The sequence below is a fragment of the Orycteropus afer genome, unplaced genomic scaffold (genome assembly GCF_000298275.1).
Source record: "Orycteropus afer afer isolate SDZICR_OR568_19922 unplaced genomic scaffold, OryAfe1.0 scaffold00049, whole genome shotgun sequence".
In the NCBI taxonomy this organism is placed as follows: domain Eukaryota; kingdom Metazoa; phylum Chordata; class Mammalia; order Tubulidentata; family Orycteropodidae; genus Orycteropus; species Orycteropus afer.
Genome location: NW_006921636.1, coordinates 11,616,160 through 11,636,786, shown reverse-complemented (window position 1 = coordinate 11,636,786; position 20,627 = coordinate 11,616,160). Strand labels below are relative to the sequence as shown.

Below are 20,627 nucleotides of genomic sequence, written 5' to 3'. Positions count from 1 at the left end.
CACACCACCAACCCAGCCACACACACACCATCAAGTGCAGGCCTCGGGCACGGCCCTCCCTTTCGCAAGGCGGAGCCCGGCTGGCCAGGGCTTTGACCCTCTCTCAGGAGAGGCCGCCAGGGGGCGCTACCCGGGCCTGGCAGCGCCCCGTGGGAAGCTCACAGCTGCCCAGCAGGTGCCCCTGCCCAGAGCAAACAGAGTGCCGGGAGCCCCAGGGCCTTGGAGATAAGGCCCCAGGCAGGATATATCCGACGCAGGGACCGGGTCGCAAGGGCGCGCAGGGTTCTGGGGACGGTGGCACTGGCCAGAGGGCAGCGAGCGAGCGGCCGAGTCCGGAGAGCTTGGCCATGGACCCTGTGGGGGCAGCAGGTGAGCGCTCACCCTCCCGTGGCCCCAGAGACCCTCCTTCAAAGTCACGAAGGACCCCCATTGTACGGATGGGAAAATTGAGACTCCGAAGGTGGCGCGCCGAGCTGTTAAGGCAGAACTAGACCCTGGAACGCCTGGCTCCCGTTTTTCTCTCCTGGGCTGCCTGGAGTCTGTTTTTGTTATTAGGCGTCCTCGAGTTGAGTTTTGACTCATAGCGACCCATGCGTTACAGAGAACTGCCCTGTGGGGTTTTCTTGGCTGTAATCATCACAGATGCAGATGGTCAGGTCTTTCTATCGCAGATCCGCCGCGGGGGTCGCTCTGCGAACCTTCGGGTAGCAGCCAAGCGCTTAGCCGTTGGCATCACTGGCATCACGAGCCCTCTTTTCTTTCCATGCACTCCCTTCCTCCCACCCCACTCCACTCCCTTGCCCCCTCCCCCCATTTCTCCTTGGCTTTAACTATTCTCCTGTTGCAGTTTCTTGGCAGAGGGGGCCCGCTGCCCCTAACCCAACCGCAGCCGTGCCCCACCCCCAATCCCGTGAAAGGGCCTATTCTAAGCAGGGTCGGGCCCGCAGCTCCCTGCAGGCGGCCTTTCCGTCCGGCTGCCGCTCCGCCTCCTTCGCCTCCGGGCCTGGTCCAGGAACACAAATCCCTCTGGGCAGACTGAGAGCCCCGAGGGAGGGCAACTGAGGCCAGAGGTGCCAGCTGCGGGGGACTTGGGCCGGAGCCGAGGCCAGCACCCCATCCTTTCCTGCTTGCGGAAGCCTCTGAATCCCCCAAACCTCTTGGCCTGAGCCGACATCACACCTGGCGCCCCGCCCCGCCCTAGGGGTCCCAGAAAGTCAAAATAGCAACTCCCTCAAAGGCCATCACTTTTCCCCAGCCCCCTTCCTATAGAAGGAACTAGGTTCAGAGACGGCAATGGCTCAGCGAAGGTCACACAGCAGCTAGGTGGCAGGGATGACAGTGGAAAGAGGAGCCCCTCTAAGGGATTAATCCTTGCGTTGAAGTGAAAGACTCACAGATGTCCTTAGGGTGGAGAACGTGGACTGGGGGGAGGAGGTCTTGACTAATTCCTCAAGAGTTGGCGGACCAATTTCCTTGGAGACGTTCCGGGGGTATCTGGAGGGATGAGATTAGAGACCGAGCCCCTAGTTTGTGCGGCCTCGCAGAAGAGGGCTCAATTTAGGAACGTCCCCACAGAAGTGGGAAAAGAAAGCGCAGCGGCGGATGGGGCACGGTCAATGCGGTCGCCGGGTTTGGCTTCACCCCTGCTCCACCGCAGGGCCCCCAGCGCCCCCAGGCCCTTTGACTCACCTGAGCCTGCGGGACAGCTCCGAGGCGCGGCCGCAGAGCGGAGCCGACGGGCGGAGCCTCCCCGGCACTTGGACCAGGTAACTGCGCGGGCGGCGGGTCGAGGGTGGGGACCGCCAAGCCGCTGGAGCGGGCGGGGGCGGCGGCCACATTTAACCCAGGCTGGCGGGGGGGGAGGGGAGCGCCGGCTGCGACCCCTCCCACTTCAGGGAGCGACCCCCGCCCTTCGCCGGAGGGCTGGGGCGGGGCGAGCGGCGCCAGCTTAGCGCCCCTGGCCCGCCAGCCCCGGGGGCCGCAGACACGCGCCGCGCGGCCGGAATCCGGCTGCAGCGCGAGGCTGGGGCGGCGACACTGCGCAGCCGGAATGCGCTGGAAGGCTCCCAGGCGCTTCCCTGAGGAGAGCCCCAAGGGGCGGAGCGGGGTCTGGCGCTGTCGCCGGCTGCCTGGCCCTGCGTCCGAGGGCGCGCCCGGCTCTGGCCGCCGCTGCTGCCTGCAGGAGTGAGGGGGAGACCCGGGCCCCGGGCTTGCCAAGAACGTAGAGCGCGCTCGTCAAGAGGTTCGAGGTCCTCCCCGGGCCCACTTGTTGGTCCCCCAGTCTCTCTCATCCCGGACTCCGGACACGTCTCCTGCAGTGACTTAGGCCTTGAGCCTACTCGCTCCCACCCACCGAAGCCTCCAAGTTGAGACGCCACCAGCGCCTTAGGCTCTGGCCTGGCTCCCTCCGCCGAGGGAGGCCGCGTGGCCAAGCTAACGAAGGCGGATCACCAACGGGCCCCCTCCCGTGGACGGAAGGGAGCGCTTTGCTTCCAGAAAGACTCAAGTGTTTCCCCAGGGTCCTGAGGACACGGTTTGGGGTGAGGGGGTTGATTCGGAGAGCACGCGCTGGGCGGCGAGGCCCGCAAAGGCGCTGCTCCACCCCGCCAGAGTGGGAAAGTTCCACCAACCCGGTTCCTTCAAGGTGCGGGGAGACCGCTGGCCCCACAAACCCCGCCCCCCAATGCTACACAGGTGCAGCCTTGGTGCCCTGAGCCCAGCTGCAGTTGGAACGGAGCCAGACCCGCCGAGAGGCGCCTGGGTGGTCCCGGTGGGCTCAGAGGAGGCCTCATTGCGTACCGCGTAGCCCAAATATTTAGAGCCGGAGTCGCCCGCATAGTCCCCCCCCGCCCCACCCCACAGTCCCCAGCTTCCTTTCATCCCACCTGCGCTCCGAGGGCGCGGTGCCGGCTCGCTTCTGACGCTCCTGCGCCCACTCCCAGGTCATCCCCAGAGGGCGCCGCCGCCCTGCGGGAAGGCGTGCGTCGATGTCTGCAGCAACAGTGCGAGCAGACAGTGCGGATCCTGCACGCCAAGGTGGCGCAGAAATCGTACGGAAACGAGAAGCGGTAGGTGCTTGGCAGGCTTCCGGGGCCGCGGCCCTCAGCCAGTGTGTTTCCTCGATGTTCAGTGCCTCTTAGGCCCCCGGGAGGCCTCGGGGCCTTGGCTACTGGCCTTGGGATCACCACCACTTGGGATCCCGCTTTGTTCTGCAGAACCGTTCTGGGGATCTCCAGCCGCCATTCACGTATTCATTGGTTCACTCAACAACTACTTACTGAGTGCTTATGATGTAGCTGGCACTGTGGGCCCTTCTGGGCACAGTGAGCAAAACACAGTGCCCACTCATTGTTGTTAGGTGCGCTCGAGTCGTTTCTGACTCGTAGTGGCTATACCTACAACAGAATGCCACATTCTCAGCGCTTCCCCATCCTCAGGGGCAGGGCTGGTTTGAGCCCATTATTGCAGCCCCTGTGTCAATCCACTTCCTTAAGGACCATCCTCTTTCTGGCTGACCCTCCACTTTACCAAGCATATTGTCCGTCTCCAGGGACTGGTCCCTCCTGATTACATGTCCAAAGCTTCTAAGGAACATTCTGGTTGTACTTCTTCCAAGACAGATTTGTTCATTCTTCTGGCAGCCCATGGTATATTCAGTAGGCTTCGCTGACACCAGAATTTGAATTCAAAGTGTTCACGTGAGCTCTTTAATTCGAGGATGGGAGAAACAGACAATAAACTCCCCCCAGCACAGTAAACAAGGAGCCTGGTTAAGTGCTTGGTTGCTAACTGAGAGGTTAGTGGTTTGAACCCACCCAGTGACTCTGAGGGAAAAAGACCTGGCCATCTGCTCCCATAACGATTACAGCCTAGGAAACCCTATGGGGCAGTTCTATTCTGTCCTGTAGGGTTGCTAGGAGTCGGAATCTACAGCACACAACATCCACCACAAATTAGTAAACAAGGTATCTGGAGAGTGCCTTGAGTGTTAGAAAGGAAATAGAACAGGAGAGTGCAGTAGAAACCAAGGAGGAGGGGATGAGCATGTCCCCCCAAAATAACTGCTGAACAGCTTAACCTCTTTGGCTGTGATTTGATGTATGCTTTTGTAAAGCACTGGGACTGCTATGTGCAAAACAGATGGGACGGTTCGGGAAGGGAAGAGAGACCAGCTGGAAGGCTGATGTAGTGTAGTGGTCCCCGCAAAAGATGGTGGCAAAAGGAAGCATAGAATATGACCTCTCTGATAGGAGACGCGTAGCATGACTGATGTGTAGAGACCAAAGTGTATCAGAGGTCACCAGGGGTGAGAGGGCGGGGGAAAGAGGGACTCATTGCTCAGGGGAGGGGGCTGGCTTCTGTTAAGGGGGATGGAAAAGTTTGGAAATGGTTAGTGTTGATGGTTGCGTAACATGATGAATATAATTAATGTCTCTGAACTGCACGTGTAAAAAATGTTGAAATGACAAATGTTATATGTATATTTGCTGCTGTTATTGCCAGCCAAGTCCGTTTTGACTTCTGGCAACCCCACGCGTTACAGATTAGAACTGCTCCGCTGGGCTTTCTTGGCTGTGATCTTAACAGAAGCAAATTGCCAGACCGTTTATTCCACGTTATCACTGGGTGGGTTCCTGGGTCCGCAGTGCCGACTTTTAGCCTAGCGGTGGCGCACGGACCATTGGCGCCACCTAGGGCTTATAAGGGACCTCTGATGGCGTAGTGCCTAAGGCACTTGACTACTAACCAGAAGGCTGGAGGTTCAAACCCACCAGCCACTACTCGGAAGGAACACTGGGCTATCTACTTCTGTAGAGATATCTCCTCAGAAACCCAAGGAGGGGTCACTATGAGTAGGAAAATGACTCGAAGGCAGTGAGTTTGTTGTTGTTGTTGTTTGCCGTCCAGTCGGCCCCGACTCATAGCGACCCCTCCTTGGGTTTCCAAGGCAGTATCACTGCGGGAGTAGGATTGCCCAACCTTCCTTCAAAGGAGTGGCTGGTGAGTTTGAACCGCCAGCCCTCTGGTGAGCAGTCAAGTGCCTTAGGCACTATGCTAATGAGTTTGTTGTTGTTGTTGTTGTTGTTGTGTGCCATCGAGTCGGCCCATAGCGACCCCTCCTTGGGTTTCCGAGGCAGTATCACTACGGAAGTAGGATTGCCCAACCTTCCTTCCGAGGAGTGGCTGTTTTTTTAGTGAGGGCTTATTTAGTATATTTTAAAAAACTAAGAAAAAGGTGATGGAAGTGAGTGGCATCACTAGGGAGTTGACACCAAAATGACCCCAGAGACCGAGGCCCTGCAGGGGCAGGGGGTGTCACCGTCACCCAGTACCCTAAATCACCACAGTGCCCCCTAGTCAGGGTGAGGGCGGGCTGCAGCGCCAGCCAGTGGGCCCGGAGGAGGGGTGTCTTCGCCTGGGCCAGTGGGAGAGGGAAGGAGCTTCTAGGAGCCTCAGGGGAAGGGGCTGGGGTGGGTAGGGGGGACCCGGCCTTCAGTGCAGCCTTGGCCCTGCTCTGGGGATGGGGTGGGGATGGGGTTACTGGTCGGTCCCGCCCACAGTGCGGAGTGGGGGTTGACACCCTGAGTTCCCGCACTGGGTGATTCCAACCCTAGTGACCGCACCCATGGAGGTTCTAAGATGGAGGCGGTAAGAAGCCAAAGGCTTCCAAATATGTTTTGATTGTGGAATGAGTAGGACTTCCTAGTGGGTGGAATGAGAGGAGTGAAAAAATAAAGGTGGATGTTAGAGGGGGTCACTGTCTTAGAGAAGCCTGGGGTGGGGTAAAAAGGCCAATCAAGCTTTCTGCTGGGTTGTGCTACCTTTGAGATGGTTATGAGACAGCCAAGTGCTGATGGATACATGAGTCCAGTGCTCACTGTCTCCGCAGGTTCTTCTGCCCGCCGCCCTGTGTCTACCTGGCAGGTCCTGGCTGGAGGGTGAAGCCAGTGCAAGGCCAAGGTGAGGACACACTTGAGTGAGCCCCAGCGCTGCCAGCCGCCTCGCTCTGTGGGGAGGCGCACGCAGTCAGGCTTGGGAACCCGGCGGTCGCAGGCGCAGGCTTGCGCGCCCTCTGGTGGACAGAACAAGGCTTGCCTGGCACCTGCGTCCTTCGCATCCCTTTCCAGCCCAGCAGGCAGGAGAGACAGGTCCCACCGTCTGCGGCTACATGGGGCTGGACGGCGCGTCTGGCAGCGCCGCCGAGACGCAGAAATTGAATTTCGAGGAGCAGCCAGACTCCAGGGTGAGAGCGCCTGGGAGAGGGTTGCGTTCTTGCTCCCACCCATGTCTCTCCCTGGAAAGGAGGGCCAAGAGACAGGAAGGGAGAAGCAGCGAGGCCTGGGACGGACGTCAGCTCACTGCGGGGAGGGTGGGTCCTCTCGCTGCGAGGGGGCCGAAATGAGCGGTCCCCTCTCCCTCCAACCCCTCTCCTTGAGCCCTGTAGGAATTCGGCTGTGCCAAGACCCTGTTCATCTCGGACGTGGACAAGAGGAAGCACTTCCGGCTGGTGCTGCGGTTGGTGCTCCGCGGGGGCCAGGAGCTGGGCACGTTCCACAGCCGCCTCATTAAGGTCATCTCCAAGCCCTCGCAGAAGAAGCAGTCGCTGAAAAACACCGACCGTGAGCGGAGGCGGGGCAGGGCGATGGGACAGGCCCGGGGTCGCCAAGGTTGGGAGAGGCGGAAGGCCTGGACCGTGGAATGGACGGGGGAGGGCTAGGAGCTGTCTGAGATGAGGGAGGAGCGGAGTCAGGGGAGGGGGTATGGGAGCTGCCGGTGGGAATTTGGGGGCCCAGAGCAGACAAAAGTGGTTCAGAAGTGGTGGGTGATAAGAGGGCGGAGAGGATTACATGGAAATGATTTCCTGAGCCTCCTGTGTGCCCGGCTCTGAATTAGGTGTTCTTAGGAGCTGTGGTAGCATAGTGCCTAAGGCACTTGACTGCTAACCAGAAGGCTGGTGGTTCAAATCCATCAGCCATTCCTCGGAAGGAAGGTTGGGCAATCTACTTCCGTAGTGATACTGCCTCGGAAACCCAAGGAGGGGTTGCTATGAGTCAGGTCTGACTCCATGGCACATAACAACAACAACAATGAAATAAATTGGGTGTCTGTTCTAAAGGAATGCACAGCCCAGCAGGGGAGAGAGACCACCTAACTGGTCAGAGACAGTTTGGGATAAGGCCTGTCTTGTCAAGTGGCAAGTCCCAGGGCTGGGAGCTTTAAGAATGTGCAAGAAGAAATATGCCAGAGCCACAGGGCCAACACCACCACTGCCATCGCCTGTGCCATCCTCTGGCAGACACACACAGGCACTGCCCTGTCTGATGCCTGCATGTCCCTGTGAGGCAGCTCTAGCACTGTGCCTATTTTATAGACGAGGAGAGGTTTGGAATATCCATCCATTCATTTAAGAGACGTTTACCAAGTGCCTTTCACGTTCCAGATGGCTTGCCACAATTGCCCAGCTAGCAAGTGGCCCAGTCAGGATTTGAACTTGGTCTCAATGGGACTCTGTACTCCAGCTTCTACCCCTATATCACACTTATTTTCTGCCTGTTTGATGTTGTTAGGTGCCATCAAGGTGGCTCTGACTCATAGCGACCCTCTGTGCAACAGAACGAAACATTGCCCAGTCGTGCACCATCCTCACAATCCTAGCTATGCCTGAGCCCATCATTGCAGCCACTGTATCAATCCATCTCAATAAGGGCCTTCCCCTTTTTCACTCACTGTCCACTTTACTGAGCATGACATCCTTCTCACGGGAATGGTCCCTTCTGACAACTAACCAAAGTAGGTGAGACGAAGTCTGGCCACTCCCCCTTCCAAGGAGCATTCCGGCTGCATTTCTTCCAGGACAGATTTGTTCGTTCTCCTGGAAGTCCATGGTCTTCTTTGCCAAGACCACAACTCAAAGGCATCAGCTCTTCTTCAGTCTTCCTTATTCATTGCCCAGCTTTCACATACATATTGAGGCTACTGAAAATACCATGACTTGGGTTAGGTGCACCTTAGTCTTCAAAATGATATGTTTGCTCTTTAGCACTTTAAAGACCTCTTTTGCAGCAGATAATGCCCAGTGAAATACGACATCTGATTTCTTGACTGATGTTTCCATGGGTATTGATTGTGGATCCAGGTAAAATGAAATCTTTGACAACATCAATCTTCTCCATTTATCATGTGCTTATTGGTCCAGTTATGCTGATTTTTGTTTTCTTTATATTGAGGTATAATCCATACAGCAGGCTATAGTCTTTCATCTTCATCAGTAAGTGCTTCAAGTCATCCCCACTTTCAGCAAGCAAGGTTGTGTCATCTGTATATCGCAGGTTGCTATTGTGTCTTCCTCCAATCCTGATGCCCTGTTCTTCTTCATATAGTCCAGCTTCTTGGATTATTTGCTCAGTATACAGATTGAATTAGTATGGAGAAAGGATACAACCCTGATGCACACTGTTCTTAATTTTAAACCATGCAGTGTCCCCTTGTTCTGTTCAAATGACAGCCTCCTGGTCTTTGTACACATTCTTGTCTATTAGAGCCCTTATAGAATGCCTCTGATCCAAGCAGTGCTCTCACTGGCCATAGGGTCAGGGAGGGGTAATAAGTGCTTTAGTGTGATGGTTCAGAGATTCTGGAGCCAGACGGTCTGGGTTTGAATGCTGGCTCTGCCACTTGCTAGCTGTGTGATCTTCAGCAAGTCCCTCTGTGTTAAGTGGAACTAGTACTATCTATGTTAGAGAGTTGTTGAGCAAATCAAATGAGTTGACACATACGGTGCATTACCAGTCATTATTCAATGGATGGGAACTTGGCTAAGTATAAGGTGAGCCCCCACAGCGATTAGCACTGTGAAGGGAGAGAGGAAGAAGTGCTTTCTCCCCACGTGATCACAGTCTAATGAGTATGCATGATAGATTGAAAAGAGAGAAATGTCAAGCCCTAATAGTACTGTACTTCTGTTTCACACTACCTGGTCTTTCCTTAGGGGCTCTGGTGGCACTGTGGTTAAAGCATTGGGCTGCTATGGTGGTTCAAGCCCACCAGCTCCTCCATGGGAGAAAGATGAGGCAGCCTGCTTCCATAAAGATTTACAGCCTTGGAAACACTATGGGGCTGTTCTGCTCTGTCCTATAGGATCACTGTGAGTCAGAATCAATCCAGTAGCACTGGATTTTTGCTCTTTGCTTGTATAGCCTCTTCTGCAACTCCTTACCTACTTCATGTCTCAACTGAGAGTATAACCTCCTCCAGGAAGCCCTGCTGGGTTGTCAGGCCTTACCATATCATATTGAAATTTTATATTTATGTTCCTGTCTCCCTCCAAGACCGTGAACTCTTCCAGAGAAGCCAAAAAAACCCACTGCCATTGAGTTGATTCCAACTCATAATGACCCTATAGGCCAGAGTGGAACTGCCCCATAGGGTTTCCAAGGCTGTAACCTTTCCAGGAACAGACTACCTCAGCTTTCTCCCATGGAGCAGCTGGTGGGTTCGAACAGCTAATCTTCTGGTTAGCAACCAAAACCACTTTATCCATTGTGCCACCAGGGTCCCCCACTTTCAAAGAAAAGCTGGGTCTAGTTCACCCTTTGTCCTGTGTCCAGAACAGTGCCAGCTCCAAAGACACACTGAGTGAATAAAAGCCTGTGTGTTAAACTGAAGGATACCCAGGTGACCAAAAGAAACAGACAAAGGCGTGGAAGCAGGGCTGCAAATGTACAAATAAATAGCTGTGGAATCCGAGTGCCCAGGGGTCTAGGCCAGTGGCACTATCAGCTGGCTAGAAACTGGTAAATCCAGGGGGCCAAGCTTGGCGAAGGCACTAATTCCAACTCCGTTCACAGTGTGCATCTCCTCGGGCTCGAAGGTCTCCCTCTTCAACCGCCTGCGCTCCCAGACGGTCTCCACGCGCTACCTCTCAGTGGAAGACGGGGCCTTTGTGGCCAGTGCGCGCCAGTGGGCTGCCTTCACGCTGCACCTGGGTAATGGCACCACCGGGCCCCGACAGGGCCCCTCACATGTATTAGCTTAATCTTCACCACAGCTCCTAAAGGAAGGTCAATGTGGCCCCAGTCACTGAGGCTCAGCCATGCAAGCAGACATGCCAAAGGCCCCGGGGAGCCAGGATTGACTCCAACAGACATGTCCTGTCCCCTATTCTCAGCTCAAGTGCCTGTCCCCAAGCCGACTCCAGGAATCAGTCATTATAGGGATGGTCACAAATGATCCCTTCAGTATTAAAACCTTCAGTCCCACCCGTTTCTTCGAGTGTCAGCCCTAAGCAGAAGGCCCATATGTGATGTGTGTGGGGCCAGAGGCAGAAGGGACGGGTTTAGGGCAGAAGCCTGAGCCCCCTGGCATCCTCCTCCCCTTCTTTCTTTCAACCTCAGCTGATGAGCGCTGTCCCCAAGGGGACTTCCCGCCTCCAGAGGGCTACGTTCGCTATGGCTCGCTCGTGCAGCTGGTTTGCACCCTCACCGGCACCACGCTACCTCCTATGGTATGGGGACGGAGACGGTACTGGGAGACACCCCCCCCCCCAGATTCACGCCGAGTATAACCCACATGGGCAGGCCTGAAGCGGGGACCTAAGGCAAGGAGACCCATTATCACTCGGGACATTCAGTGCTTGGGAGGCTGGGCGGAGCAAACAGGGTAGGGGACCCACCCTGTGCCGAAATGCTATCAGAGTAGCAGCGCGCCGGCTGGCGGGGCATGCGCGCCCCTTGGCGCCACTCTTCCTACTACGTTTCCGCTGCAGATCATCCGCAAGGTAGCCAAACAGTGTGCACTGCTGGACGTGGACGAACCCATCTCCCAGCTGCACAAGTGTGCGTTCCAGTTCCCAGGGGGCCCGCCAGGGGGCGCTGGCACCTACCTGTGCCTCGCCACAGAGAAGGTGGTGCGATTCCAGGTGAGAAACGACTGTTAGCACGAAGCATCCTGGGAAGGCAGAACGCGGAGAAGCAAAGAAGGTCAGATCAGCCGCAGCAGCGCCGTAGCTGCTACGTAGGGAGCACGACTGCCTCCTACCGAGTGCTGGCATCACAGACCAGAGGACAGAGGTGTGAAATGTGGAGCAAACACTGATAATGGGAGCAGGAGGCATCCCAGAGAATAACAGAATGTTGCCATGGAGAGTTACAGCGTGTAACTAGGAATAAGAAGGAATATTATTGGGGAGCACTGTATAAAGACTATTAGAAGCATGGCACGTTAGGACATAGAATCTAGAAGATACAAATAATAGTCATTATATTTATTGTGCACTACTACTCCCCAAGGAATATTAAGTCACAGACTATTACATAATACAGAGAAAATAACAATGATCGTTACTGAGCAATCCTCCCGCCCAAAGAATATTAAAATCATAGACTGTTACTGCAGAGAATTGCCCAATGTTCAACTAAAACTCTAAAATCCTAAGAAAATAAGGCCTTTAGGAACCTACTGGTGCAGCCAGCAGTCAGAGAAGTTCAGCTGCTCTGCCGACTGCCCCCCCCCGACTCCCAGCCCCCCCCACAAGGCCACCACCTGAAGCGCATGCGCATCCCCTCGGCTCTCCTCCCAGGCCTCCCCCTGCCCCAAGGAGGCGAACCGGGCGCTGCTCAGCGACAACTCCTGCTGGACCATCATCGGCACTGAGTCGGTGGAATTCTCCTTCAGCACCAGCCTGGCCCGCACGCGGGAGCCGGTCACCCCCGTGCCCCTCATCAGCACCCTGGAGGTGGATCCGGGCGCCGGCGGGCCTGGGCCCTGCCTGTGCAGGGGTGGGGGTGCTGGTGGGGGCGCCCAGCAGGCTTCTGACCCTTCCTTTCCTGCGTCGCCATCCTTCCCCAGCTGAGTGGTGGGGGAGACGTGGCCACGCTGGAACTCCACGGTGAGAACTTCCACGCCGGGCTCAAGGTGTGGTTTGGGGATGTGGAGGCCGAAACCATGTACAGGTAGGTGTGCAGGTGGTCGGCAGCCTCCCTTGGGCCCCCGGGACAGGAGTCCTACGCGTCATCAGGGCGTCACCACAGCCCTAACCCTGTGTGCAAACCCCAGGAACCCGAGGTCCCTGGTGTGCGTGGTGCCCGACATGGCCGCCTTCGGCAGCGACTGGCGCTGGCTCCGCACGCCCATGACAGTGCCCGTGAGCCTGGTGCGTGCCGACGGGCTCTTCTACGCCAGCGCCTTCTCCTTCACCTACACCCCGGAGTACAGCGTGCAGCCGGCACCCCCGGGCGCCCCTGAGCCGGCCGCCGACGCCGACGCGCTCCTGGAGAGCATCCACCACGAGTTCACGCGCACCAACTTCCACCTCTTCATCCAGGCCTAGACGGCCTGGACGCCCAGCTGAGGCCCGCCCGGCCCTCTGTGGGGTCACTTTTCTGGGTCCTAGGCACAGCGTCCTGTTTTGCTGAAACCTGGGCAGAGGAAGCCTCCCTCGGTAGAAAGCCGACCCTGCTGGTCTTACACTGGTCACTCTGTCTTCTCCTTAGATATGAGGACACAGGTTGATATTCTCTGTACCCAGTGGTGGCTCCTGCATCTTTGTCTCTGCCTCTCTCTCTCTCTCTCTCTTCTCTTTCCATCTCTGTTTCTGTGTCACTGTCCCTCATCTTTGTCTCTCTCAATTCTCTCAGTGTCTTGCACACCATTTCACACACGTTGAGGAGCCAAGCCTGGGACATGGACTTTGAGGCATCTGTGTCGGTTCCCACATGCCACCATGAAGCACAGGCAGGGACACACGGCTGCTATGGCCTGGAGTGCCAGGTCCTGCCTGGACGCTGGGTCCCCCCTAGATCACTGGTTCTCCCCTGGAGCCGTGTAGAGGACTAGATCCCTTGTGTAGTGAGAGGGCCCTACCCTGGAGGACTGGGTTCCACCCCGAGCCCAGGACCCACTTCTCTGTGTATCCCCTCTGGCCAGAGCCAGGCACACTGTTTCTGTATCTGTTCACCCTCTGCCCCACAGTTTTGGTGGCTGGGCAGGTGGCCAGACAGTGGTCGGGTCTTGCTGTCCAACTTTTGCACCAGGAGCTGTTTCCCCAGGTCCAGATAAATCCTGCCCGAGGACCAGGAATCCCTCTGCTGCCTGCGGTCTACCCTGCCTGAGGCAAGAGGTGGATGTGTGTGACCACCCCCTCAAGGAGGGTGGTTCCCCAGCACACACCTCCCCATCCTCCTCACCAACCCCTGCTTGCCCCTCCCTCCCAAGAGAAAAAGGGACCACAAGTCTGGTGGAGCAGTAAACCTACTTTTTCAACCCTTTCTGGGAAAGGAAGCAAGGTTCAGAAGCACCCAGCATCTCTGAGCCTCTGTTCCTGCCCTTGAGGCCACCTGTCAATCCTGGGAGTGAGTTAGCCTGCCAGCTCCTCCTTCATCCCAAGCAGGGGTGTACCTCAGGCCCGGAGGCCCACACAAGACTCCCGGGACAATTCCATTCAAGACTCCTGGCATGGGACGGGCAGCAACCTGGTTGAGAGAGTCCGCCCATGCTGCCTCATCTGACTGTTACAGGAAGCAAAGAAAACAGCAAGGCAGTCGCTTGGGTCGCTGGAACCAAGATGGCCGCCACGGGTGTCAGCAGCCTGAAGCCCCTGGTGGTGCTGAATGGGAGGGACCGGGCTGAAATGCAGTCAGGCCTTCAACCTCCTGCGCTCATTTCCTGTGAATCTCCTCCCCCAGAACATGGAAAGCCCCACAAGAAAAAGGAAGCCATGTTTCCTAGAGGAGAGGAAATGGGGTTTTCTCTTTAGGCTCCCCACGGTCTGGGCTAAGTAAACCCAGGTGACTAGGTAAAGCAGAGTCTTGTTAAAGTCCCTCCTGGGCTCTGAGGGTGAATTCTGGCTGAGGAATGCAGGGAACAAGTTGAATGAGAAATGTCCCCACAAAGTGGGCCCACCTCAGGAGGGCATGAGCCCCCCATCCCCAGGTAATGTGCAAGCCAGAAGCCTCTTACAGGGAGGCCAAAGAGGTGTTTCCTAGCCCATCCCATGAGGAGGTGGGCCCATTTAGCCCTGCCCTCAAGAAGTTTCTCTGCCATTTCACAGCACAGGAGTCCCAGACATCAAAGCCCAGGCCTAGCCATGAAGTTTTATACCCTTTGCCAGAGGGAAGGGCCAACGTGTACATTCCTTGTGCTGACTATGCACCCACCTGGAAGCCTGTGACCTCACAGCTCCAGCCCTGATCTGTCTCCTGAGTTCCAGCTGCTGGGCCTGCCCTTGGCAGTCCTCCCTGCACCTTGGTTGGACCCCACCTAAGGTCAAGGCTGTCTTCTCCCGTCTCCTATTCCTTTGCAGCACACCTGATCTAGCTCCTACCTCCCACCCACCCACCCACCATGTCCGGAGCCCCCTTCCTCTCCTACTGCACTATACGCTTCCTCCTGTCCCCTGCCTCCACCACCCCCTCGCCTTCCAGACCTGATCCAATGACCCCCTAGGATTTCCTCAACCATAGGCAAGACCAAATACGTAATTTGTAGGGCCCAGTGCAAAATGAAAATATGGGGCTCCTTGTTCAAAATGTATTAGGGATTTTGAGATAGCAACAGCAGAGTGTTAGAGCAAGTGTGGGGAGGCTTTCCGAGCATGGAGTCTGAGCAACTGCCCACATTGCCTGAGGCCAAGTCCCAGGTTCCCACCCTGTGTGCCCTGGATCACAGGACTTTCTGAATATGCCCGTCGTCCCCTCCAGTCTGCGTGTTCCGGGTGGAACAAAGCTCTTACCTCTGCATGTCCTAAAGGCTCCATCACAGTAGCTTGCACATTGAGTGGGTACTCAATCAATAACAGATTGCAGGCTGTTGCTTGGGCAGAGATTTGGTATTGAGAATACAAAGTGAAACCAGCAGGTGGCACTCTTCCCAAGAATTAAGTTTTTGGTTATATTTAAAGATCTGTGTGTTAGGGCCCTTGAAGATAATGTCAATCTTTTTTTAATATATAATCTCAGGACTTACAGACACAATTTTTCATATTTCCAGGGAGTTTGCAAACACTCTGAATCCCACGTTTGGGTTCATTTATTGCTCTTCTCATTAGAATCACCTGTTACTAGTTACCCTCGAATCGGTTCTGACTCCTGGCAACCCTCTGTGTGTCACAGTGGAACCATGTGATCCACAGGGTTTCAGTGACTGTTTTTTTGGCGTGAGATCACTAGGCCTTTCTTCCTGGATGCCTCCAGGTGAACTCAAACCATCAAACCATCTGCACCACCAACAACAGTCAAAACCAAACCAGATTAAACCCACCGTCATGAGTCGATCCCAACTCATAGTAACTCTCAATTGTGTTTTCAAGGCTGTAGATCTTTATGGAAGCAGACTGCCTCATCTTTCTCCCACGGAGCAGCTGGGGGGCTCAAACCACCGACCTTTTGATTAGTAGCCACATGCTTTAACCACTGCACTACCAGAGCTCCTAGAATCATCCACAGAGCTATAACATTTGTAAACATCCAGGCCATCCCTCTGAGGGCAAAACCCAGCATCTGTATTGTTTGTAAAGTCTCCCAGGGGACTCCAACAAGCAGCCTGGGTTGAGAATCCATTGTAATTCACATCCCTCCTCCTCTTACAGATGGAGAAAGTGAGGCTGGGATAGAGGTGGGACTAGACAGGTCCCACAGCAGGCTGACCGCCGAGCCAGATTTCAATCTTCCTCTCCTGGCACCAAGTCCAAGCCTCAGAGAGCTCTCTAATCTCACAGCAACACCAAGTGTAGGTGGAGTGTGTGCATTTGTGTGAGTTTGTATGAGTGAGTGTGTGTGTTTGTGTGTGTGTGTTGGGCCGCAGGTACATAAGGAAGATAAGGCCAAAACCCCTGCTTCAGAATCTAGTTCTCCTGCTGCCTGAAGTGCCGACATTAACAAGCTAGTCTTCAGGTTTCCGCATTGACCTTGGGTGTTTCTCGCTCTGTCTGTACCACTCTCACTCCTTTTTAAAGTTTCTTTATGAAGAGAAACTAGTTAGAACCACAGTGCAGGTGAAATTCTCAGAAACCTCCCTGGGGAGGGCTCAGACAGCTGAGAGCACAGACCGTGAAGATGGCAGGGGAGTGGAAGGTGTTTAAATTAGGAAGCCAGTGAAACAATGTCTACAGAGTTTACCCAGAGCCAACTAACCATTCTGGCTAACACCAGCCCCCCATTCAGGTTTGGCTCTGTTCCCACCCCAGAGGACAAAGGCAGGTGGGGCAGCGTGATGATAGTGCTTTCTGTGAATAAAGCGGTAAACACCTGCTGGGGCTGGCTGCTGGCCACGAGGGGATGGCTGGGGGCACCAGAGAAGCAGCTCGGGTTCTGGAGAAAACAAGCCTCGAGACCAAGTTCTTTACAGTCGCTCCCTGGGTAAAGACTGTTGAAGGGAGGCTCACCACCAAGCTCCTCCCCCAGCCCCTGTCGGTTCTGAAAGGTCCTCCTCACCAACCCTGGCTGCTGTGTGAAATTCCATTAGCATCTCACCCTGGGTGGGAGGGTCCGGACTTGACTTCAGCCCTGGTTCTGTCACTCACTGGCTGTCTGACCTTAGGCAACAGCTCTGTTGTTGTTGGGTGTCTCGTTGAGTGGATGGCGACTCAATGACCCTACGTGACCGAGCAGAGCCGCCTCCTAGGGTTTTCTAGGCTGTCACCTTTAGGACAGCTGATCACCAAGTCTTTCTGCAGAGCCGCTGGGTGGGTTTGAACTGTCAGCATTTCTGTCAGCAGCCAAGCACTTAACCACTCTCCCACCAGGGTTCCTTACATCACCTCTAGAAGCTTCAATTGCCCGGTGTCTAAAACTGGCATTATCGTAAAACATTACACGTATGTTCTAATGATCATGAATAAAAATGGCCCAGTTTGGTCAGAACCCACTGTGGAAGCTGTCTCCCTCTCAGAAATAATCAGGCTGAGCCAAGTGCCACTGAGTTTTCTCACCAGATCGATGAACCCATTCCAGGGTTGACGGTATTAGGGCTATAGTAAAGAGCTCTGGTGGCGCAGCGGGGAAGACATTTGGCTGCTAACCAGAAGGTTGGAGGTTCAAATGCACCAGCTGCTCCATGGGAGGAAGATGAAGCCATCTACTTTTGTAAGGATTTACAGCCTTGGAAACCCTATGGGAGTCTCTACGAGTCGGAATTGATGCTACGGCAGTGGGTTCAGGGCTATGGTAGGCTCCTAAGCCTCTAAAAGGGCTTCCAATGAGTCTTGCCTCTGTATTCTTGCTCCTGTGTAGTCCCCTCTCACAATGAATAGGGTTGATGTCTGTGACCAACGTGGTGGAAGTGACGATGTGTGACTTCCAAGGTTAGGTCATAAAAGGCATTGTAATTTCCACCTTGTTCTCTTGGATCACTGTTCTGGTTCCCTAGTGCTGCTCTCAATAAAAATATACCACCAATGGGACGGACTTAACAAACAGGAGTTTATTCTCTTACAGTTAGTTTGGAGGCTTTAAGTCCAAGTTCAAAGTGCCAGACTCTAGGGGCTGGATGAAAGCCCCTCAGCCTTGGGCTCCAGCTCTGCTTCCAGCTCCTGGCTCACTGAAGCTAGAGGCCTTTCTTCACTCAGACAGCTGCTGGCTTCTGAGGCTGCCAAGCCCAAGGTTGACAAGTAACAAGGCACAGTCCCGATATTACCAAATCACACGGCAGGCCATTGATTCAAGTTCACTGTAAGTCCCAAGGTCGGCAGAGCATGGCAGACTGCTGAACAATGACATGGCTACATGCAGGGTTCAAGGTGCCATAAGCTAGAGACCATTCCCAAGGTTTCTCCTTATATACAGGAAGCAGACCACAGCCCAAAGGCAGCTACTCAGCTGCTTGTGGTAGGTAGATCCCACCATGGAGTTGATTGCCAGTCTCATCATGGGGAATAACTACCACCAGCTGCCCAGCCACTCAACCAGGCCCAGCCAAGTTGACACACAAACATAACTACCACAATCACTTACTCTATTGTTGTTGTCATTAGGTGCCGTTGAGTCATCTCTGACTCATAGTGACCATATGCACAGCAAAACAAACCACCACCTGATCCTGCGCCAGCTCCACGATCCCTGCTGTACTTGAGCCCATCGCCACAGTCACGGTGTCAATCCATCTTGTCGAGGGCCTTCCCCTCTTTTGTTGACCCTCCACCTCACCAAGCATGACATGCTTCTCTAGGGAATGGTCCCTTCTGATAACACAACCAAAGTAGGTGAGGTAAAGTCTGGCCATTCTCATTTCCCAGGAGCATTCTGGCTGCACTTCCTCCAGGACAGATCTGTTAGTTCTTTCAGCAGTCCATGGTACTTTCAGCATTCTTCACCAGCACCACAACTCAAAAGCATCGATTCTTCTTCGGCCTTCCTTATTCATTGTCCAGGTCTGGGAGAGGTCCATTCCCGTGCCATGACACTCAAGCAACACTATGGGGGTCCACCTGGCAAGGAGCTCAGGTCTTCTGCCAATAGCTAGCACCAGCCTGTCAGACATGTAAGTGAGCTTTCTGGACGTGGATCCCCTGGCCTAGTCAAGTTTACAGATGACTGCAGCCCCACCCAACATCTTGACTCAACCTTCTAACACCTGAGCCAGAACCACAGAGATAAGCTGCTCCCAAGTTCTTGACCCACAGAAACTATAATAAATATTTATGTTGTTATAAGCCCCTAAGTGTTGGGGTAATTTCACACAGCAATAGATAACTAATACAGGACCTTCTGGAGCTAAGTCCTTACCCCAAAAGATAGTGCTGTTCATTGATAGCTGTTGCATAGTATTCCACTGTGTGTATGCAGCATAGTTTGTTTATCCATCTATCCCTGGGCAGGCACTTAGGTAGTGCTGCAGTGAACACAGGTGTGCTTATATCTGCTCATGACACAGCTCTTACCTCCCTAGGATATATACCTAGGAGTGAGAGCTGAATCATATGGTATCTCTATTTCCAGCTTTTTAAGGAAGGGTCATACTGTTTTCCCCAGTGGTTGGACCATTTTACAGTCCCACCAGTCTGAAGGCATATCCTTGCCAGCATTTTTTTTTTTTTTTTTTTTTAACTTGTTCTGAGTTGCATCTCTTCAATGGCTAACAGAGCTCTGGTAGCATAGTGGCTAAGGCACTTGACTGCTAACCAGAAGGCTGGCGGTTCAAATCCACCAGCCACTCCTCGAAAGGAAGATGGAGCAATCTACTTCCGTAGTGATACTGCCTCGGAAACGCAAGGACGGGTCACTGTGAGTCAGTCTGACTTGACGGCATATAACAACAACAATGGCTAATGAGGAGCTCTGGTGGTGCAGTGGTCAAAGCATTTGGCTGCTAACCAAAAGGTTGGCGGTTTGAACCCACCAGCTGCTCTTCAGGAGAAAGATGAGGCAGTGTCCCCTGTAGTTTTTGTTTTTGTCTTCCAATTTTTATTGTGATTTGGGTGAAAGTTTGCAGAGCATACTCATTTCCCGTACAGCAGTTCAGACACATTTTGTTTCATGACATTGACTGCAATTCTCTACAATGCAACAGCTCTCTTCCCACCTCCTCCCTGTAGTTACCTCTTCCCTGTGTTCTTTCCTATGCATTTCTGCCCCCAGCTATCTCCCTGTACAAATACTGTTCTCCCGTGATTGATCATTCTAAGGAGTCTATCTGTTGTAGTTGTTGTCCTCTAGTCGTCTCCGACTCATAGCGACCCCTCCTTGGGTTTCCAAGGCGGTTTCACTACGGAAGTAGATTGCCCAGCCTTCCTTCCGAGGAGTGGCTGGTTAGCAACCTTCTGGTTAGCAGTCAAGTGCCTTAGGTACTATGCCACCAGCACTCCTAAGGAGTGTATCTACCCGACATAAACGTTCACCCTATATGCCTGCCTGTTGTTTGGTTGGAAGCCATGGGAGTGAGTTCAATTTCAGACCTAAATGGTAACTAGGGGCCACAGTCTTGGGGATCTCACCAGCCTCTATCAGACCAGTAACCCTGTTTTTTTTTTTTTTTTTTCTTTCTCTCTCTTTTCTTAATGATTTTGAGTTTTGTTCCACATTTGCTCCCTTAAAGATTTAAAGCCTTGGAAACTCTATGGGGGCAGTTCTATTCTGTCTTAGAACATTGCTGAGTTGGAATGGACTGGATGGTTGTGGATGTGAGTGAAAAAAAAAATAAAACCTCACTGCCGTGGAGTGGATTCAACTCACAGCAACCCCTCCTTGGGTTTCCGAGGCATTATCACTATGGAAGTAGATTGCCCAACCTTCCTTCCGAGGAGGGCCTGGTGGGTTTGAACCACCAGCCTTCTGGTTAGTAGTCAAGTGCCTTAGGCACTATGCCACCAGAGTTCCTGGTTAACAGTCAAATCCCTTATGATTATAAAAAGTCAAGAAAAGGTTTATACATAAAAGAGATATTTGTAAAAGAGAGAGAGAGAGATTCTTTGATCATTTCCAGAGGTGGGAGAGGAAGGAAGGATAGTGAATCATTAACCAAAGGTGGACACATATTAACTTGAGTAAAGGGGGTGGTGATATATAATAAAGGGGTTATCTGTTTTACAAATTACTTGTTTAATTTGAAAGTGTGAAATGTGTTATTTATTTTAGGTTTTGCTTCAAAACAACTCTGGCATCAAAATAGCATGTATCCCACAGTTGCTGACAAATTAT

The 20,627-nt window shown here is 53.8% G+C and overlaps 1 protein-coding gene across 1 annotated transcript; it reads left to right on the top strand.

The window, feature by feature from the left end:
- Positions 1–347: 347 nt before the first annotated feature.
- On the top strand, positions 348–12,328 carry RBPJL (recombination signal binding protein for immunoglobulin kappa J region like). Its single transcript, XM_007938451.1, has 12 exons — positions 348–369; positions 1,658–1,766; positions 2,943–3,068; positions 5,891–5,961; positions 6,129–6,244; positions 6,446–6,620; positions 9,849–9,986; positions 10,395–10,504; positions 10,766–10,918; positions 11,579–11,734; positions 11,848–11,951; positions 12,055–12,328. The coding sequence occupies exons 1-12, from the start codon at positions 348–350 to the stop codon at positions 12,326–12,328; spliced, it is 1,554 nt and encodes a 517-aa protein (XP_007936642.1).
- Positions 12,329–20,627: the final 8,299 nt, after the last annotated feature.